Raw genomic sequence first — 16906 nt, 5'->3', positions numbered from 1 at the left:
GCGCGCTAGACACACCAAGTAAACAACACCTGTCCACGCTTGGACGGCAGCTCGGTAAACAGGCTGTTACACAGGCGTACAAAATTAATATATATGAAGATACCATCAGCAAATGATTAGCTTTTCAGAGCATTGGCACAAAGTTTGCGCCGGTGGCGACACCTACAACGTGCTGACATGAGGAAAATTTTCAACCGATTTCTCGTACACAAAAAAGCAGTTGACCGGCGTTGCCTGGTGAAACGTTGTTTTGATGCATCGAGTAAGGAGGAGAAAAGCGTAACATCTCGTTTCCGACTTTCATTAAAGCCGGATTGTAGCCTATCGCGATTGCGGTTTATCGTATCGCGACATTGCAGCTCGCGTTGGTCGAGATCCAATGACTGTTAGCTGAATATGGAATTGGTAGGTTCAGGAGGGTAATACGGAACGCAGTGCTGGATCGCAACGGTCTCGTATCATTAGCAGTCGAGATGACAGGCGTCTTATAAGCATGGTTGTAACGGATCGTGCCGCCACGTCTCGATCCCTGAGTCAACAGATGGGGACGTTTGCAAGACAACAACAATCTGTACGAACAATTCGACGACATTTGCAGCAGCATGGACTATCAGCTCGGAGACCATGGCTGCGGTTACCCTTGACGCTGCATCACAGACAGGAGCGCCTGCGATGGTGTATTCAACGACGAATCTGGGTGCACCAGTGGCAAAACGTCATTTCTTCGGATGAATCCAGGTTCTGTTTACAGCATCATGATGGTCGCATCCGTGTTTGGCGCCATCACGGTGAACGCACATTGGAAGTGTGTATTCGTCAACGTCATGCTGGCTTAACAACCAGCGTGATGGTATGGGGTGCCATTGGTTTACACGTCTCCGTCACCTCTTGTTCGCACTGACGGCTCTATGAACAGTGGACGTTACATTTCAGATGTGTTAAGACCCGTGGCTCTATCCTTCGTTCGATCCCTGCGAAACCCTACATTTCAGCGGGATAGTGCTCAACCGCATTTTCCAGGTCCAGTAAGGGCCCTACTGGATACAGAAAATGTTCGATTGCTGCCCTGGCCAGCACATTCTGCAGATCTCTCACCAATTGAAAACGTCTGGTCAATGGTGGCCGAGCTACTGGCTCGTCACAATACGCCAGTCACTACTCTTGATGAACTGTGGTATCGTGTTGAAGCGGCATGGGCAGCTGTACCTGTACACGCCATCCAAGCTCTGTTTGACTCAATGCCCAGGATATCAAGGCCGTTGGTACGGCCAGAGGTGGCCGTTCTTGGTTCTGATTTCTCAGGATCTATGCACTCAAATTGCTTGAAAACGTAATCACATGTCAGTTCTAGTATAATGTATTTGCCCAATGAATACCCGTTTATTATCTGCATTTTTCTTGGTGTAGCAGTTTTAATGGTCAGTAGGGTAGACATACACAGTTAAGGCTCACCGGCCATTTCACCATCCTCTTCTGTGCGGATGCACAAACAGTGTCCGAACTCTTACGGGAATCGGCAATACAGCCGCGAGTAGTGAATGTAATGTGCAGGGGCACTATGAATATAGAACGGGACAATAAGTTGCGATTGTAGGTCTCACGGGAGGCCTGAAGTAGCACTATCCTCTGTGTTCTCGGTGGCTCAGATGAATAGAGCGTCTGCCATGTAAGCAAGAGATTCCCGGGTCTCAATCCCGGTCGGGGCGCACATTTTCAATTGCCCCCGTTGATTTATATCAACGCCCGTGTGCAGCTAACGGTATTAATTTCATTGTAAGAACAAGATTAAATCTTGCTCTCGCTCTTATACACGGAACAAACGCCAAGACTGCCCCTCACGACAAGGTAAATGTTGCGCTTGAGGTAGGAAAGGACATGTGCAATCCGCATGTTTGCAACGAAACAAACATAAGCATTCAGCCCACTCACAATACTCTAGTCACAAATCCCATGTCATTAATACAGTATATTGAAAGTCAACCACTAGCAAGCGTGCAGTTTCGTCAGTGGTGCGTCAGTCAAACGAACTTTTTTTCATTTACTTATTTGTGGAAAACGTGTGAAATTTTCAGTTGGATACGGGTGCCTCTATCACGTACACGATGATCTTCCAGTCTTTCTTCACCCAGATTCACAAGTCCAGAAGACAGCGCTGCCGCAGCAGCCGAAGCAGCCGCCGTGGTGGTGGGGGAAGGGGGGGGGGGGGGGCACGGACAGCACGACACCGCGGCACGACCCCTCTCTCGTCATACCCATGGAGATGGACCAACCCGCACAGCAGCTGTCGCCACCTTCTTCATCTGCTTCATGGCTGCTGGGGGTGAACGCGTACCTTTCTGGTCGTTTCCCGGGGTACGTTTCCGCCAGAGCGCAGGGTGGATGGCGAGGTACGGCTGGAAGCTGGTCGTCTCCTGCAGCTTCAGCTTCCGGCTCATCAGAGCATCCACCCTCTAGCGTCCCCCGCCGTTGTCGCACTCCATACACGACGACAGTCCGTCGCTTTGTTGGGGGGGGGGGGAGTGGGGGGGGGGAGAAATGTTCCGGCGTAACCACAAACGTCGGAAGAAAGAGGCGGCACCCAACAGAAGGCGGTGAAGAAAGGGCGGCCAGTGGTGGGCGGATACCGACAGCGCCGCACCAGGCGCGCCCCCTGTAGCATGTGAATATATGCCTAGCCCCGACTAGCCTCGGCAGCTTAGATCGGGCCGCGTCTGAAACGTGTTTAGTGTTTCGCTATCACACTATATTATTTTCATGTCGCCTCTCGCTAGCGACATTTGATATAGTCAAGTAATGTCCATTTCCTTTCTGGAAATAAAAGTACTAAACTTATTTGAGGAAATTGTTGTATAGGATTATGAGAACGCTGCATCCGGTAGGCACCCTATTAGCAACGAGTGCGGGCAGTAAATTTATTTCACGTCTGCGAAGATGGACAAGAGCTCATAGACCTTAAATCATTCAGTTTAGAACCCGGTTTACTGGACGTTTTTGTCCTGTTTTGGCCCATACTACCATATCTGAAAGTTAATAATTTTTTCATAATGCGGGGCGATTAGACTGTTGTTTATTTACAGTGCTATATTTACACTTACACAATAATCACTTCGGCTTCAAAGTGCCATTATCAAGTGTTTTATACGTGTATTTAATACGACAGTATACAATCTTAAGCAATTCATAATACTTAAAACACTTGATAGTGGCAGTTTGAAGCCGAAATCATGATTGTGTAAGTGTAAATGTAACACTGTAAATAAACAACAGTCTAATGGCAGTACGCCGGCCACTGTGGCAGAGCGGTTCTAGGCGCTTCAGCCGGCCGGAGTAGCCGAGTGGTTCTAGGCGCTAGTCTTAGACCGCGCGACCGCTACGGTCGCAGGTTCGAATCGTGCCTCGGGCATGAATGTGTGTGGTGTCCTTAGGTTAGTTAGGTTTAAGTAGTTCTAAGTCTAAGGGACTGGTGACCTCAGATGTTAAGTCCCATAGCGCTTGGCGCCATTTGAATTTTCTAATGGTTGTACTGACTTTAAACAGAAATCTGAAAGCATGGTTTAGCTCTTTATTTTTTTTAAAAGAATCTCCCTGTATATGTTCTCTCGTCCGCCTTTATAGCTGTGGTCTGCCTGTACAGCTAGGAATCATTTCGTTAATAATAATAATGTCGTGTGAGGAGGGCCTCCCGTTGGGTGGACCGCTCGCTGGTGCTAGTCTTTCGATTTGACGCCACTTGCGCGTCGATGGGGATGAAATGATAATGATTAGGACAACTCAACACCCAGTCCCTGAGCGAAGAGAAAATCTCCGACCCAGCCGGGAATGGAACCCGGGCCCCTAGGATTGGACAGTCTGTCGCGCTGACCACTCAGCTACCGGGGGCGGATATCATTTCGCTGACAGCAGGACTGGAACGGGCTGCATTCAACGTCGTGGTGCCATTCGTGGTGCCAACTGTGGAGCTACTTGAATTTTGTTGATCGAATGTCTGTGAAACCGACAGCGGGCGAGAGAGCTGTGTGGTGACTGCTGACTCCATGCCCCTCCATTCCGCTTCCTAATAACTCCATTGGCTGAGACTGACGCAGTGGTCGCTATTGGATCTGCGCGAGGCCAGAACGGCGGAGCTGAGAGTACATTTGATCCGGTTGTCCTGCAGGTGAATGCCAGTTGGCAAGTGACGGAATACGCCGAGGAGAAATGGGGCGCCATCTGGGACAACAACGGCTCGGGGAACGGCATCCTGGGCGCGGTGGTGAATGGCGAGGCGGACGTGGCGTACGCGGCGGTGTACCAGTGGTTCCACGAGTACCTGTATCTGGACTACACGCGGCCCTACGTGCGCACCGGCATCACATGCCTGGCGCCGCGGCCGCTGGTGCAGTCCGGCTGGCAGGTGCCGCTGCTGCCCTTCTCGGCCAACATGTGGGCCGCCGTCGCATCCTCCGTCCTACTCGCCACTCTCGCCCTCTTCGCTACCAAGATGGCTACCACCTGGGTTCTAGGTAGCACCTGTACATCCCTGTGTTTCTCTTTTACTAAACTCGTTAATTGTCAGCCACTGATTTCTTGACGTTGAAGTTCAAATACAACGGTCACCAAACAGAGCATGATGACCTAGCGTTTCTGATGGCTGTTCGTTGACAAGATCATCATCAGCACTGATGATTGGTTTTGGCTTTTCCGAATTGTTCACTTTTATCCCAGAGTTTCTCCTAGCCATTTTGGTGTTGTGGACATACATACACAACCTGCAGCGTGGTTCTCCGGATGTTGCAGACATACAGGTGGTCAGATAATGTGTGAAACACTTGTAGGCATGTTACAGGGCACTTTGTGCTGAGACATAAATCTTAAGAAAGAAATTCGATACGTTGCGCCGTTTCCGAGTTATTTAGCATTGAAGTTAGCCAATCAGATCGTACCGCGTGTAAGTTCATGTTTCAGCTAACGAGACAAAGCCCTAGTTGGGCAACACCGCCCCTGGCAGGCCGCTTGTATGCGAGCGCGCGTCGCCCCGATTGACTAAATTCTATGCTAAATAACTCGGAAACAGAGCAACGTATCGAATTTCTTTCCTAACATTTATGTCTCAGTACAACCTGCCCTGTAACATTCCTACAAGCATTTCACACATTTTCTGACCACCCTGTACGTACGGACGTCCCTTGAGGTTTCCAGCTGTGCTATGGACATCTGTATGAGCCCTCAGCCACTGATTTGTCACTATAGCAGACGAGTTATTTTCATTTCTCGGTAAATAAAAATGTCCCAAGTACGAATGTGAGTCAAATGGAGACCTTAAACATTTTCCTAAATATTGTTTACTATGCAGAAGTGGTACAAAGCTGTATTAATTTTCAACATAATCTCCCCCAAGCTCAATGCAAGTCCTCCAGCGCTTGCAAAGTGCATAAATTTCTCTAGAAAAAAATTCTTTTGGTAGTCCGCACAACCACTCATGCTCCGCGTGACGTACCTCTTCATCAGAACGGAACTTATTTCCTCCCATTGCGTCTTTGTGTGGCCCAAACATATGGAAATCACTTGGGGCAAGATCTGGTGAGTATGGTGGTTGTGGAAGACACTCAGAATGCTGGTCTGTGATTGTTTAAAGTTTTGTATGGACAGTGTGGCGGCCTTGCATTGTTATGTTGCAAAAGGACACCTACTGACACGTCGCTTTGATTTGATTGTAGGACGCAGATGATTTTTTTAGGAGATCTGTGTATCATGTACTGGTGACAGTGGTCCCTCTAGGCATGTAGTGCTCCAAAATGGCGCCTTTTTCGTCTCAAAAGAGAGTCAGCATAACTTTCCCTGCTGATGGTTCTGTTCGAAACTTCTTTGGTTTTGGTGATGAGGAATGGCGCTTGCTCGCTCTCTTCGTTTCCGGCTAGTGGAAGTGAACCCAGGTTTCGCCCCAGTAACGATTCTTGCAAGGAAGTCATCACCTTCTCGTTCAAAGTGCCGAAGAAGTTCTTCACAAGCATGAACACGTCGTTCTCTCATTTCAAGAGTCAGCTTCTCTGGCACCCATCTTGCAGACACTTTGTGAAACTGGAGCACATCATGCACAATGTCGTGTGCTGACCCATGAGTAATCTGTAAACATGCTGCAATGTCATTCAGTGTCACTCGGCGGTTTTCCTTCACCATGGCTTCAACTGCTGCAATGTTCTGTGGAGTCATAAGTCGTTGTGCCTGACCTGTGCGAGGTGCATCTTCCACTGAAGTCACACCATATGCGAACTTCCTACTCCATTAGTACACTTGCTGCGGTGACAAACGTGCATCATCGTAGTGAACCTTCATTCTTCGGTGAATTTCAATACATTTCACACCTTTACTACACAGAACCGAATAACAGAACGCTGTTCTTCCCTGGTGCAAGTCGCAAGTGGGGATGCCATCTATATACTGCTACTGCTACAGTAAGTGTGGATCTACACTATGCTGCCACCTACAGGCCATTCTGCCCGCTGTTTGCAGCATACTCACCAACTTACAGGATATCGGCGTGAAAGTTTAGATTGTTATTACTAATTTAAACTTTTCTTTTGGTACACCCTTGAATATATCGTACGATATGACATACGTACCACACTGCGTGCTATCATTTTCAAAGGACTTCCTGTCGAAGTCTTGAATTGTTTATGATGTGCAAAGACGTGTACGAACATATCAGGCATGACCTTCCTTCAGATATAAAAGCCAATAACTCCAGAAAGAAATGAAATACCTTCCTGCCCTTATTTCTGAACAAAAGTCAAATATCTTATCTATTTTTTATTTCCAGAAGAGTATGAACTAATATCAACCACAGGCAAAGTTTACGCAGTGCCTTTTTACTTCTGCAAAATCTTTAAATCTATTCACAATGTCTTACTAATTTGAGCAATGTAGAAACAATGGCGTTTGACGAAAAGAAATTCAATACTTTATCGAGTTAGGATATCAGATTGTAAGATGTGAGAAAATTAAACTTTTTCACGTAATAGTTTATTGCATCCACCAAGTCCATACGGACAGAACTGGGCGCGTCGAGCACGACCGTCCGTTGTATAAAAAACTCAGTGACTATAGTACGAAATGAGGTATCGTTCTACTTTCAATTTTAAATAAAGCTGCTACATCTTATCTTCATTTCACCTACTTCCATGAATGAGGTAAAGTCAACCATTCACATTGTTTAAGCAATGAAAGGTCTTTAAAATTACGTGCAGTGTTTTAATTGATCTGATGCAGCGCAGTAAGTATGACGGATAAGGAAAAAATATTCAGTTCTTTGTCGAGTGAACATATCAGACTGTAAGAGGTGCAAAAATAATTGTTTTCACCTAATAGTTGCCGAAAAATCGGATGAGAACTACGTCATATCTGCCGGAACACATTCTCTCAGCCCAGGCACAAGCGCCTGGATAGCAGTACAGCTAAAACAGACGATGCCGTCATCACGGAAAGCAGAGAGTACGTCCGAAGCAATGAAAGGGTTAAAAAAATCTGTCTCCGAAATGAATCGTCAATTTAAATATTGAACAATGTATGGAATAAACTACAGCTTCGTTTCACTCCTATGCCTTCTACATCTAAGATTACTGATGTAACTTTATACAGACTTCTGCTAGAAGACATAAACTATAAAGGGCTTCTGTGTGCTCGGTTATTTTGCGTACCTTTCTCTAATCACATTATCAAAAGCTTTCTGAGAAGCATTTTGTGCAACTGTCCTTGGTTTTCAATAAACTGTCACAAAATAAAAACGAAATCTGGTATAGTTTCCAGTCTTACTCTTAAAATTCTTTCATAAATTTTATATGCTGTTTCAAATAAATCTATCCCTTGTTAGATTCCAAATATGTTTTTTCTCTTCTTTCCTATGTATCTATATTGCTTTTGATTTCTTCTAACCCTGTGGTACATCGTTTTGCTCCCATCACACGTTAACTAAACGTCACATTTTAAAGTATAGTTGATAATCCTAAATATTTAATTAATTCTGCGTTAATTCCATGTAAACGTCGTACTTTCAGATTTCTTTCCGTACCTGAAATAAGTTCTTTACTTGTTACATCATCTAGACCTCATGCTTTTATTCCTGTTCTTTTTCTTTTCTTTAATTTAATCAATTCTGGTTTCATAGTGTTATTAAAATGAATTGCATTTGTTTCTGTTGTATTTAACATTTTCAAAGCTTTATATGATAGATAATGTATTGATAATGTATCTGTCCCGGTCACGGTGATGGGATCTCTTCACCGTTACTTTTGTGTAATTCATTTTCTGGTTATAGGTTTGTTTATTTCCCATTGTAGGCTTTGAAAGATCTTTTTATATGCTGTGTATTTTCCCTGTAGTGCTTCCGCAGTTTGTTTTAGTTGAACGTTTAATGCACACATTCAGAAGTATTTACTTTTGTTTGGTGATACCTGACTTACAGATTCTTTTATTGCTTTTTCTATATACGTCCACTCGTATTCACTTTTGCACTAAGTTGCAACTTCTTCTAATTCTTTTCCTAATCTTCTTTGATGTAGGCCTCTAATACTTTCATTCTGGTGTAAATAAACTTTATAGACCTGTTTCTACTTATATGTAGTAAAAGGTGTCTTCTGCATCCATTTATCAAAAGTATCATCTCGGAATATTATAAGAAAATGATCAGACCAGATATCAAAATTCCATTATACTCTTGTGTCATTCATTGTCTTCTTCTATTCACTATTACATAATCTACATCGGATCTGCATCCTATAACAATACAAATATATTTGTGAATACAGTTTTTTAGAAAGCTGTTAGTTATAATTAGATCATTAAAGGTTGACAAATCTCTTAACAATTGCCCATTACGTTTATAAGCTGTTCTCCATAAACTACAACTACATTATGATTTAAATTATCACCTGTCCTTCATTTAGGTCACTAAATAGAAAGACTTGATTTGTTTGAGTTTGTTGGTCCATAATATTTTGTAGGGATTCATAAAAGTTAACTGATTCCCCCGTCTCCCTCCAGTGCATAAAACTGCTGCTATAGTAAGGTTTTCTTTTCAAATTTTATTGCTGATGTTACAATTGCTTCGTTTGCATAGTCAACATTTTTGACGTATTCCTCCCATTTCCTGCTTATGTATATTGATACACCTTTACTTGCTCTTTCTGTCTGGCAAACCGAACTACACAGCGTTATATGTTTTCCAAAACATGTATTACCTTCAGCTTCATCTTAGCTTCAGAGAGCTGTAAAATCTGCGTGTTGTTATAAAATAATTTTTACTGTTTCTTCTTCTTTGTAAGCAATTTCTCTTCCGTTCCCTGCAGCTAGTCTCACATTTCTAGATATCTATTGTCTCATGTCCCTTTTGGTAGCTGGCGTCATCAGAGAAAATTCTAACTGTTTTCATTCGCCAGTTTGTCAACTGGGAGTATTGTGAAATGCCCTGAATGAGTTACTAATGAAGAACAGGTAACGTATGGCGATTTAAAGCTTGATAATAACGCATAATTCGGTGTTCCATGTCAAAGACGGAGTTGTGCACTTCACGTTTGAAATTGTCCCAAAAAGAAGAAGCCAGAAGGCTGAGGGTAGGTACAGGTCCTAGTTCACCGAGCTCTCTTGAACTGTACTGTTGCTGTAGACATTGTCTTACATCGTCAGTAAACTGTTATGATGCCTCATCTCGCATGTGCCACGTTCCTATCGTGCATGTAGGTAACCATGAAGCAATCCTGGATGATCCTGCAATAGAAAGTGAAGGGACCTTCGTACATCAATCTTTCTTGCAAGAATGTGTGCCCAGATGAAAAGGTTACCAACAGGAGAATAGAAACGGAGCGAGTACGAACATAATGTTTCTGGTTGCATACCTTACAAATCAAGGCGCCGCTTTTACACCAGAGATATCAGTTTGCTCCTGTAATTCGGCGAATATGTCGAGTCAGAGTAGTCAATCTGATATCGTTATATACTCGTCGACTTGTACTCTCTCATTGAAGTGTGCAGACATGAGTGTAAGGCTAGTCGTGTATAGAACGGAAGTTTAAGTTACGGGGTTGCTGTTCCAAAGTAACACTGAAAAGGCGAAACGAACGACTGTTGGGATCAGATGTCATTTGACGGAGCTGTATTTTGTGATGCTTTGGAGGATATAAGACGAAAATTCCCTGTTGCGGTATATAAAATTGTTAATGTATTCTATTAGAGGAAGACTGATGTCAGGAATAAATTCACGCTGACAAACATTCAAATTTTGTCCAATGAAACGAAGTGACCGCATTCATATACATTCCTTCTTCAGCATCAGAGAACATCAGAAGAAAACTGGGCACTCAGCAGCATCACCGTTATGTCTCTGCGACCAAGATGCGTGATATTTATGTATTCTTTTGGTAGCGGCAACTCCTGTTTATGGGTTAACCGCAAGCTGTGTAAGTCATCATTCATTTCTATAACTTTATCGAACACTATTGTAAATTTATATGAATAGTTAATCACCATTTAGAGACTTCAGTTCATCTTCATGTTGTGTTCTTTTGTACCCTCGTCACACATTCAATAACGCTTCGAAAGCGTGTGTACACCAACGTAATAGTTAGACAATTCCACAGTGTATGTTCAGTATTAAAATAAATTTAAGATATAGAAGCATGCATAGATATCAAACACAAACACGCATAAAAACATATAGAAGGTGAGGATTTAAAACTGCTTTTGAATGTATCTGGAAAACTACAATCTGACTAAAGAAAAGTTGTAATAAAAGTTGTTCGCCCCGAAAGAGGAAATCCAGTGACAGCAAATTGGTCTCTCTACCCAACTCCAAAGGGGAGCACGAGGTAAACACTGAAATCTTAAATAGATTTCTCTGGGAAAGTAAAAGAAACTTTTGCATTTGACATTTTTTCTGTTGCGTAATTGATGGCGCTATAATAAAAATGAAAATTTAAAAAGTGTTGAAATATGGTAGCATCTCAAGAAATACACATGAGATTAGGGTCCCAGGAACCTTTTGTTGAAAAACTAGTTCTTAATAGCAAAAAGAACTCGATTCTCCAGAACATAATACATGACTTTGTCTACATTACTGGTGCAGTCTCTTTAACACTTCCCAGGTAAATGTAAAAGTAATTTTAATAGACTGACAAACAAACATATTAACTATTCCAAATGCTTCCTATTTCAAGTAGACTGAAGGGGATCACTGCTGTCAGCTACAGAGGAACAATACGTGGAATCAGCGGCAACGAACGAAAATGTGTACCTTACTGGGATTTTTTTTTTGTGGTTGATCTCCTTTTGTTCGTTTTTGTTGGTTGTGTTTGTCCGGGGCAGACGTCCCATGACGTTTGTTCTCATTCATCATTGATTCATTAACTCTGCTTTTTTATTACAGAGGGCAGCTAACCCTCTGACTGAACACGCTGAGCAACCGTGCCGGCTGAGATTCGAACCCGGGGTACCCAGCATACTGCGTAGGTGTATAAGATTGTTAATGTATTCTATTAGAGGAAGACTGATATCAGGAATAAATTCACGCTGACAAACATTCAAATTTTGTCCAATGAAGCGAAGTGACCGCATGGTAGCATCTCAAGAAATACACGTGAGATTAGGGTCCCAGGAACCTTTTGTTGAAAAACCAGTTCTTAATAGCAAAAAGAACTCGATTCTCCAGAACATAATACATGACTTTGTCTACATTACTGGTGCAGTCTCTTTAATACTTGCCAGGTAAAAGTAAAAGTAATTTTAATAGATTGACAAACAAACATATTAACTATTCCAAATGCTTCCTATTTCAAGTAGACTGAAGGGGATCACTGCTGTCAGCTACAGAGGAACAATACGTGGAATCAGCGGCAACGAACGAAAATGTGTACCTAACTGGGATTTTTTTTTTTGTGGTTGATCTCCTTTTGTTCGTTTTTGTTGGTTCTGTTTGTCCGGGGCAGACGTCCCATGACGTTTGTTCACATTCATCATTGATTCATTAACTCTGCTTTTTTATTACAGAGGGCAGCTAACCCTCTGACTGAACACGCTGAGCAACCGTGCCGACTGAGATTCGAACCCGGGGTACCCTGCATACTGCGTAGGTGTATAAGATTGTTAATGTATTCTATTAGAGGAAGACTGATATCAGGAATAAATTCACGCTGACAAACAGTCAAATTTTGTCCAATGAAGCGAAGTGACTGCACTCATATACATTCCTCCTTCAGCATCAGAAAACATCAGAAAAAAACTGGGCACTCAGCAGCATTACCGTTATGTGTCTGCGACCAAGATGCGTGATATTTCTGTATTCACTGTGTCATGTGGCACACAGTGTTATCGCGACCGTGCTGACTATCTCGGAACACTTCATGGCCGATCCACATTCCCCTCGAGCGCCACCTATCTGCAGTCCCTGTCTATTATACGCACTTCACGCTACTTTGAGATTACCACAGGAGGTTGGATGCATTAGTGCATCCACACTGAAGAAAGTGTATCCATTGCCCAGCTAGGCGTGTCAGTTATATGAGGATCGTGCATCCAAAAGAACAGCATTTAAATTATTGCTTTCGATTTCAGCAACGTTGCTGAAAGAATTACACCAATAATGTCAACAAAGTAATAACTTATGTTATGGAGCATCACATTTCTTTATATATAGTTAAGGCTCACCGGCCATTTGACCATATTCTTCCGTGCGGATGCACAAACAGTGCCCGAACTCTTACGGGAATCGGCAAAAAACCACGAGTAATGAGTATTATGGGCAGAGGCACTATGAATATAGTGCGGGACAATAAGCTGCGAATTTCATGGGAGGCGTGCCAGAGATAAGTTCCTGCAGTCGCACTATCCTCTGTGTCCTCGGTGGCTCAGATGGGAGCCGGCACAGTAGCTCAACTCAGTATGTTCGGTCAGGGGGCCGCGTGCTCTCTGTAATAGAAAAACTGAGTCACTGAATCAACGATCAATTTGAACGGATGCCTTGTGACGCCCGCCCAGACCAAACGCAACGAACTGTATCGAACAAATGGAAAAAAAAGGAAAAGGAAAGATGGATAGAGCGTTTGCCATGCAAGCAAGAGATCCCGGTTCCGAGTCCCGGTCAAGGCACACATTTTAAACTGTCCCCGTTGACGTACATCAACGCCTGCGTGCAGCTAAGGATATTAATTTCATTGTAAGAACAAAATTAAGTCTTGCTCTCGCTGTTATACACGGCACAAATGCCAAGAGTGCCCCTCCCGACAAGCTCAATGTTACGCCAATGCCTCACTATAACTCCGGACATGCTTTACAGTGCTGTTCACAACATTATTCTTCGACTACAGCTATTGTTAAGGAATGGTGGAGGATATATCGAGCATTTCCTGTGAAGAACATCATCTTTGCTTTGTCTTACTTTGTTATGCTTTCTACCCTCCTGGGATTCTATTTCACGAGATATTATCATTTTGATCGAATTTTAGCATTTACGATATATTTCGATTGCAGTGCCATCTATCACGCAACGAAAAAACTTTTCAATACAGAAGTTACGTTCTTTTTTTCCTCGGAGAATCCGAATATGCAGTAAAAATGGGGGACTGCTAATCGATATTTCAAAGTTGAAAGTTGACCTCCCTACTGATCCGTGGGTGTGGGGCAGATGGGTCGCGTTTGTATATTTAGATGTCTGGCTTCTAGTCGTACAAGTTTTATCCCAACTTTTTTTTAATCCGATTTGTAGCTTTCCAGATACTTCCAAAAAGAGTTTTAAATGCCTTACTTGATATGTATACTGTGCATACAGTGATTGATCGGTTAGCAAGTCAGTAAGAATGTATTTAAAATGTAACATCTTCGTTTCAGTTACCATCTGACAGACGTAAGCCCACATGCTGTTTATGAGTAACTACATTAGTAATGGTCCTCATTCAGTGTGTGGTAAGGGTTAGGAAAAGAGATCAGAAATGAGCTTCTCACACCTCCTTTAAATTCGCTAGCGAGTCTTATGACGTCATCTCCAAACTCTCACTGTCCGTGTCATGAAGACTCGACTCACCAGCCACCGTCGCTGCCTACGTCTCCGAAAACTCGTCATCTGAGTCTGTTCTCGAGTAGAAGTAGACTCCTCCCGCGTAGAAAGCAGAGCGAGTACACGAGCTTGAGAGTAGAATCGCCGACTCCCGCCATTTAGCTGCATACACGACCGTTGGAAATGATTATTATGGGCCAGTGCAGTGCAGTACAGGGATTGATCGGTTAGATACTCTCACGCTCGTGTACTGCGACAAGGAATAGCTCTATAGGCAGTTCAGTCGAAGAGCTATGTGCATCCCTAAGAAGGGCAATCACAGGAAAAGGAAGAGAAAACTGAAGTGCAAAGACGGAAACTGCAATCAAACAACGGGTAGCAAAAGAAGTGCTTCAGCCGATCGACGAAAGAAGGAAGGACAAAAAGTTCAGCGAAATTCAGGAATACGGAAATGCAGATCACTAAGGAATGAAATAAATAGGCAGTTCAGGGAAGGTAAGGCTAAATGGCTGCATGAAACATATGACGAAATCGAATAAGCCATGATTGTTGGAAATAGAAAAGTCAAGACAAACTTCAGTGAAATTAAAAACAAGGATGGTAGCATTAAGAGTGCAGTAGGAATTCCACTATCAAATGCAGATAAGAAAATGAAAAGGTGAAAAGACTACATTCTCCGCTCTATGAGGTGAACGAATTGTCTGATGACGTGACAGAAGAAGAAGCAGGCGTCAATAGACAAGAGATGACGGATCCAGAGTTAGTATGAGAACATGAAAGGCGCTTTGGAAGACTTAACATCAAATAAGGCAGAAGGGCTAGGCAGCATTCCATCAGAACATCTAAAATCATTGACGGAAGTGGCAACAAAATGGCTATTCACGTTGGTGTCTAGAATGTATTTACCATCCGACTATCGGAGTAATATCATCCAAACAATTCCGAAGACTATAAGAGGTGACAAGTGCGAGAATTATCGCAGAATCAGCTTAACATATCATGCTTCAAAGTTGTTGACAATAATAATATACAGACGAATCAAAATGAAAATTGAAGATTTGTTAGATGTACATCAGTTTGGCTACAGGAAAGGTAAAGGAACCAGAGAGGCAATTCGGACGTTGCGGTTGATAATGGAAACAAGACCAAAGAAAAATCAAGACACATTCGTAGGAGCTGTCAAAATAGAAAAAGCGTTCGACAATGACGGCTGGGGAAAGATGTTCGATACTCTGAGGAAAATGGCGGTAAGCTATAGGGAGAGACGGATAATATATAACTTTGTGCAAGTGGCTAAGCGGAATAATAAGAATGGAAGACGAAGTGCTGAGATTTAAAGGGTTGGAAGAGAGGGATATAGCCTTTCGCTCCTACCGCACAAACTACACAGGAAAGAAGTAAAGATGTAAATAAAAATAAGATTTAAGAGTGTATTTAAAATTCGCAGTGAAAGGATATACAGCAAATGAATTACTGGATCTGCTGAATGGAAAGAATAGTTTAATGAATACGGAATATGGACTGAGAGTAAATCGAAGAAAGACGGAGGTAATGAGAATCTTAACACCAGGGTTGATGGTCACGAGGTAGATGAAGGGATGGAATTCTGCTACCTAAGCAGCAAAATAAACCAATACGGACGGAGCGAAGATGACAGAGTAGACAAGACTTGGCAAAATGGGCTTCCTAACCAAGAGAAGGCTACCAGTATCAAACATGGGCCCTAATTTGAGGAAGAAATTTCTGAGTATGTACGTTTGGTGCACAGAATTGTATGGTAGTGAAACATGGACTGTGGGGAAGCCGGAATAGAAGACAATGGAAGCATCTGAGGTGTCGTGATACAGATGATGTTGAAAATTAGGAAGACTGATAAGGTATCCATGAGGAGGCTCTGCTCAGAATCGGAGAAGAAGCGAACATATGTAAAACACTTACAACTAGAAGGGACAAATGTGTTAAGACATTAGAGAATAACTTTCATATTACTATGGGGAGCAGCAGATGAAAAAAACTGTATAGGAAGATAGATTGGAATACGTCCAGCAAATAATTGAGGACGTAGGTTACAAGTGCTACTGTGAGATATTTTTCTATTCGTGTCAGAAGCACAGTGGATACAGGAATATAAAAGAAATGAATAGCACACAGAAAAAATTAATTACAGGCATATGAAAATACACTCCGGGAAATGGAAAAAAGAACACATTGACACCGGTGTGTCAGACCCACCATACTTGCTCCGGACACTGCGAGAGGGCTGTACAAGTAATGATCACACGCACGGCACAGCGGACACACCAGGAACCGCGGTGTTGGCCGTCGAATGGCGCTAGTTGCTCAGCATTTGTGCACCGCCGCCGTCAGTGTCAGCCAGTTTGCCGTGCCATACGGAGCTCCATCGCAGTCTTTAACACTGGTAGCATGCCGCGACAGCGTGGACGTGAACCGTATGTGCAGTTGACGGACTTTGAGCGAGGGCGTATAGTGGGCATGCAGGAGGCCGGGTGGACGTACCGCCGAATTGTTCAACACGTGGGGCGTGAGGTCTCCACAGTACATCGATGTTGTCGCCAGTGGTCGGCGGAAGGTGCACGTGCCCGTCGACCTGGGACCGGACCGCAGCGACGCACGGATACACGCCAAGACCGTAGGATCCTACGCAGCGCCGTAGGGGACCGCACCGCCACTTCCCAGCAAATTAGGGACACTGTTGCTCCTGGGGTATCAGCGAGGACCATTCGCAACCGTCTCCATGAAGCTGGGCTACGGTCCCGCACACCGTTAGGCCGTCTTCCGCTCACGCCCCAACATCGTGCAGCCCGCCTCCAGTGGTGTCGCGACAGGCGTGAATGGAGGGACGAATGGAGACGTGTCGTCTTCAGCAATGAC

General features: G+C 43.5%; 1 protein-coding gene across 1 annotated transcript in view; it reads left to right on the top strand.

Moving 5' to 3' along the window:
* The window catches only part of LOC126336056 (glutamate receptor ionotropic, kainate glr-3-like), a 123514-nt gene that overhangs the window by 18620 nt on the left and 87988 nt on the right, over window positions 1–16906 (top strand). Inside the window, exon 3 of the mRNA XM_049999536.1 lies at window positions 4157–4502. Coding sequence (XP_049855493.1) covers window positions 4157–4502 — 346 coding nt within the window. The remainder of the gene's footprint in view (window positions 1–4156; window positions 4503–16906) is intronic.

The sequence above is a fragment of the Schistocerca gregaria genome, chromosome 2 (assembly GCF_023897955.1).
Source record: "Schistocerca gregaria isolate iqSchGreg1 chromosome 2, iqSchGreg1.2, whole genome shotgun sequence".
In the NCBI taxonomy this organism is placed as follows: Eukaryota; Metazoa; Arthropoda; class Insecta; order Orthoptera; family Acrididae; genus Schistocerca; species Schistocerca gregaria.
Note: the sequence above shows the minus strand (reverse complement) of the source record. Positions and strands in the feature narration are given on the sequence as shown.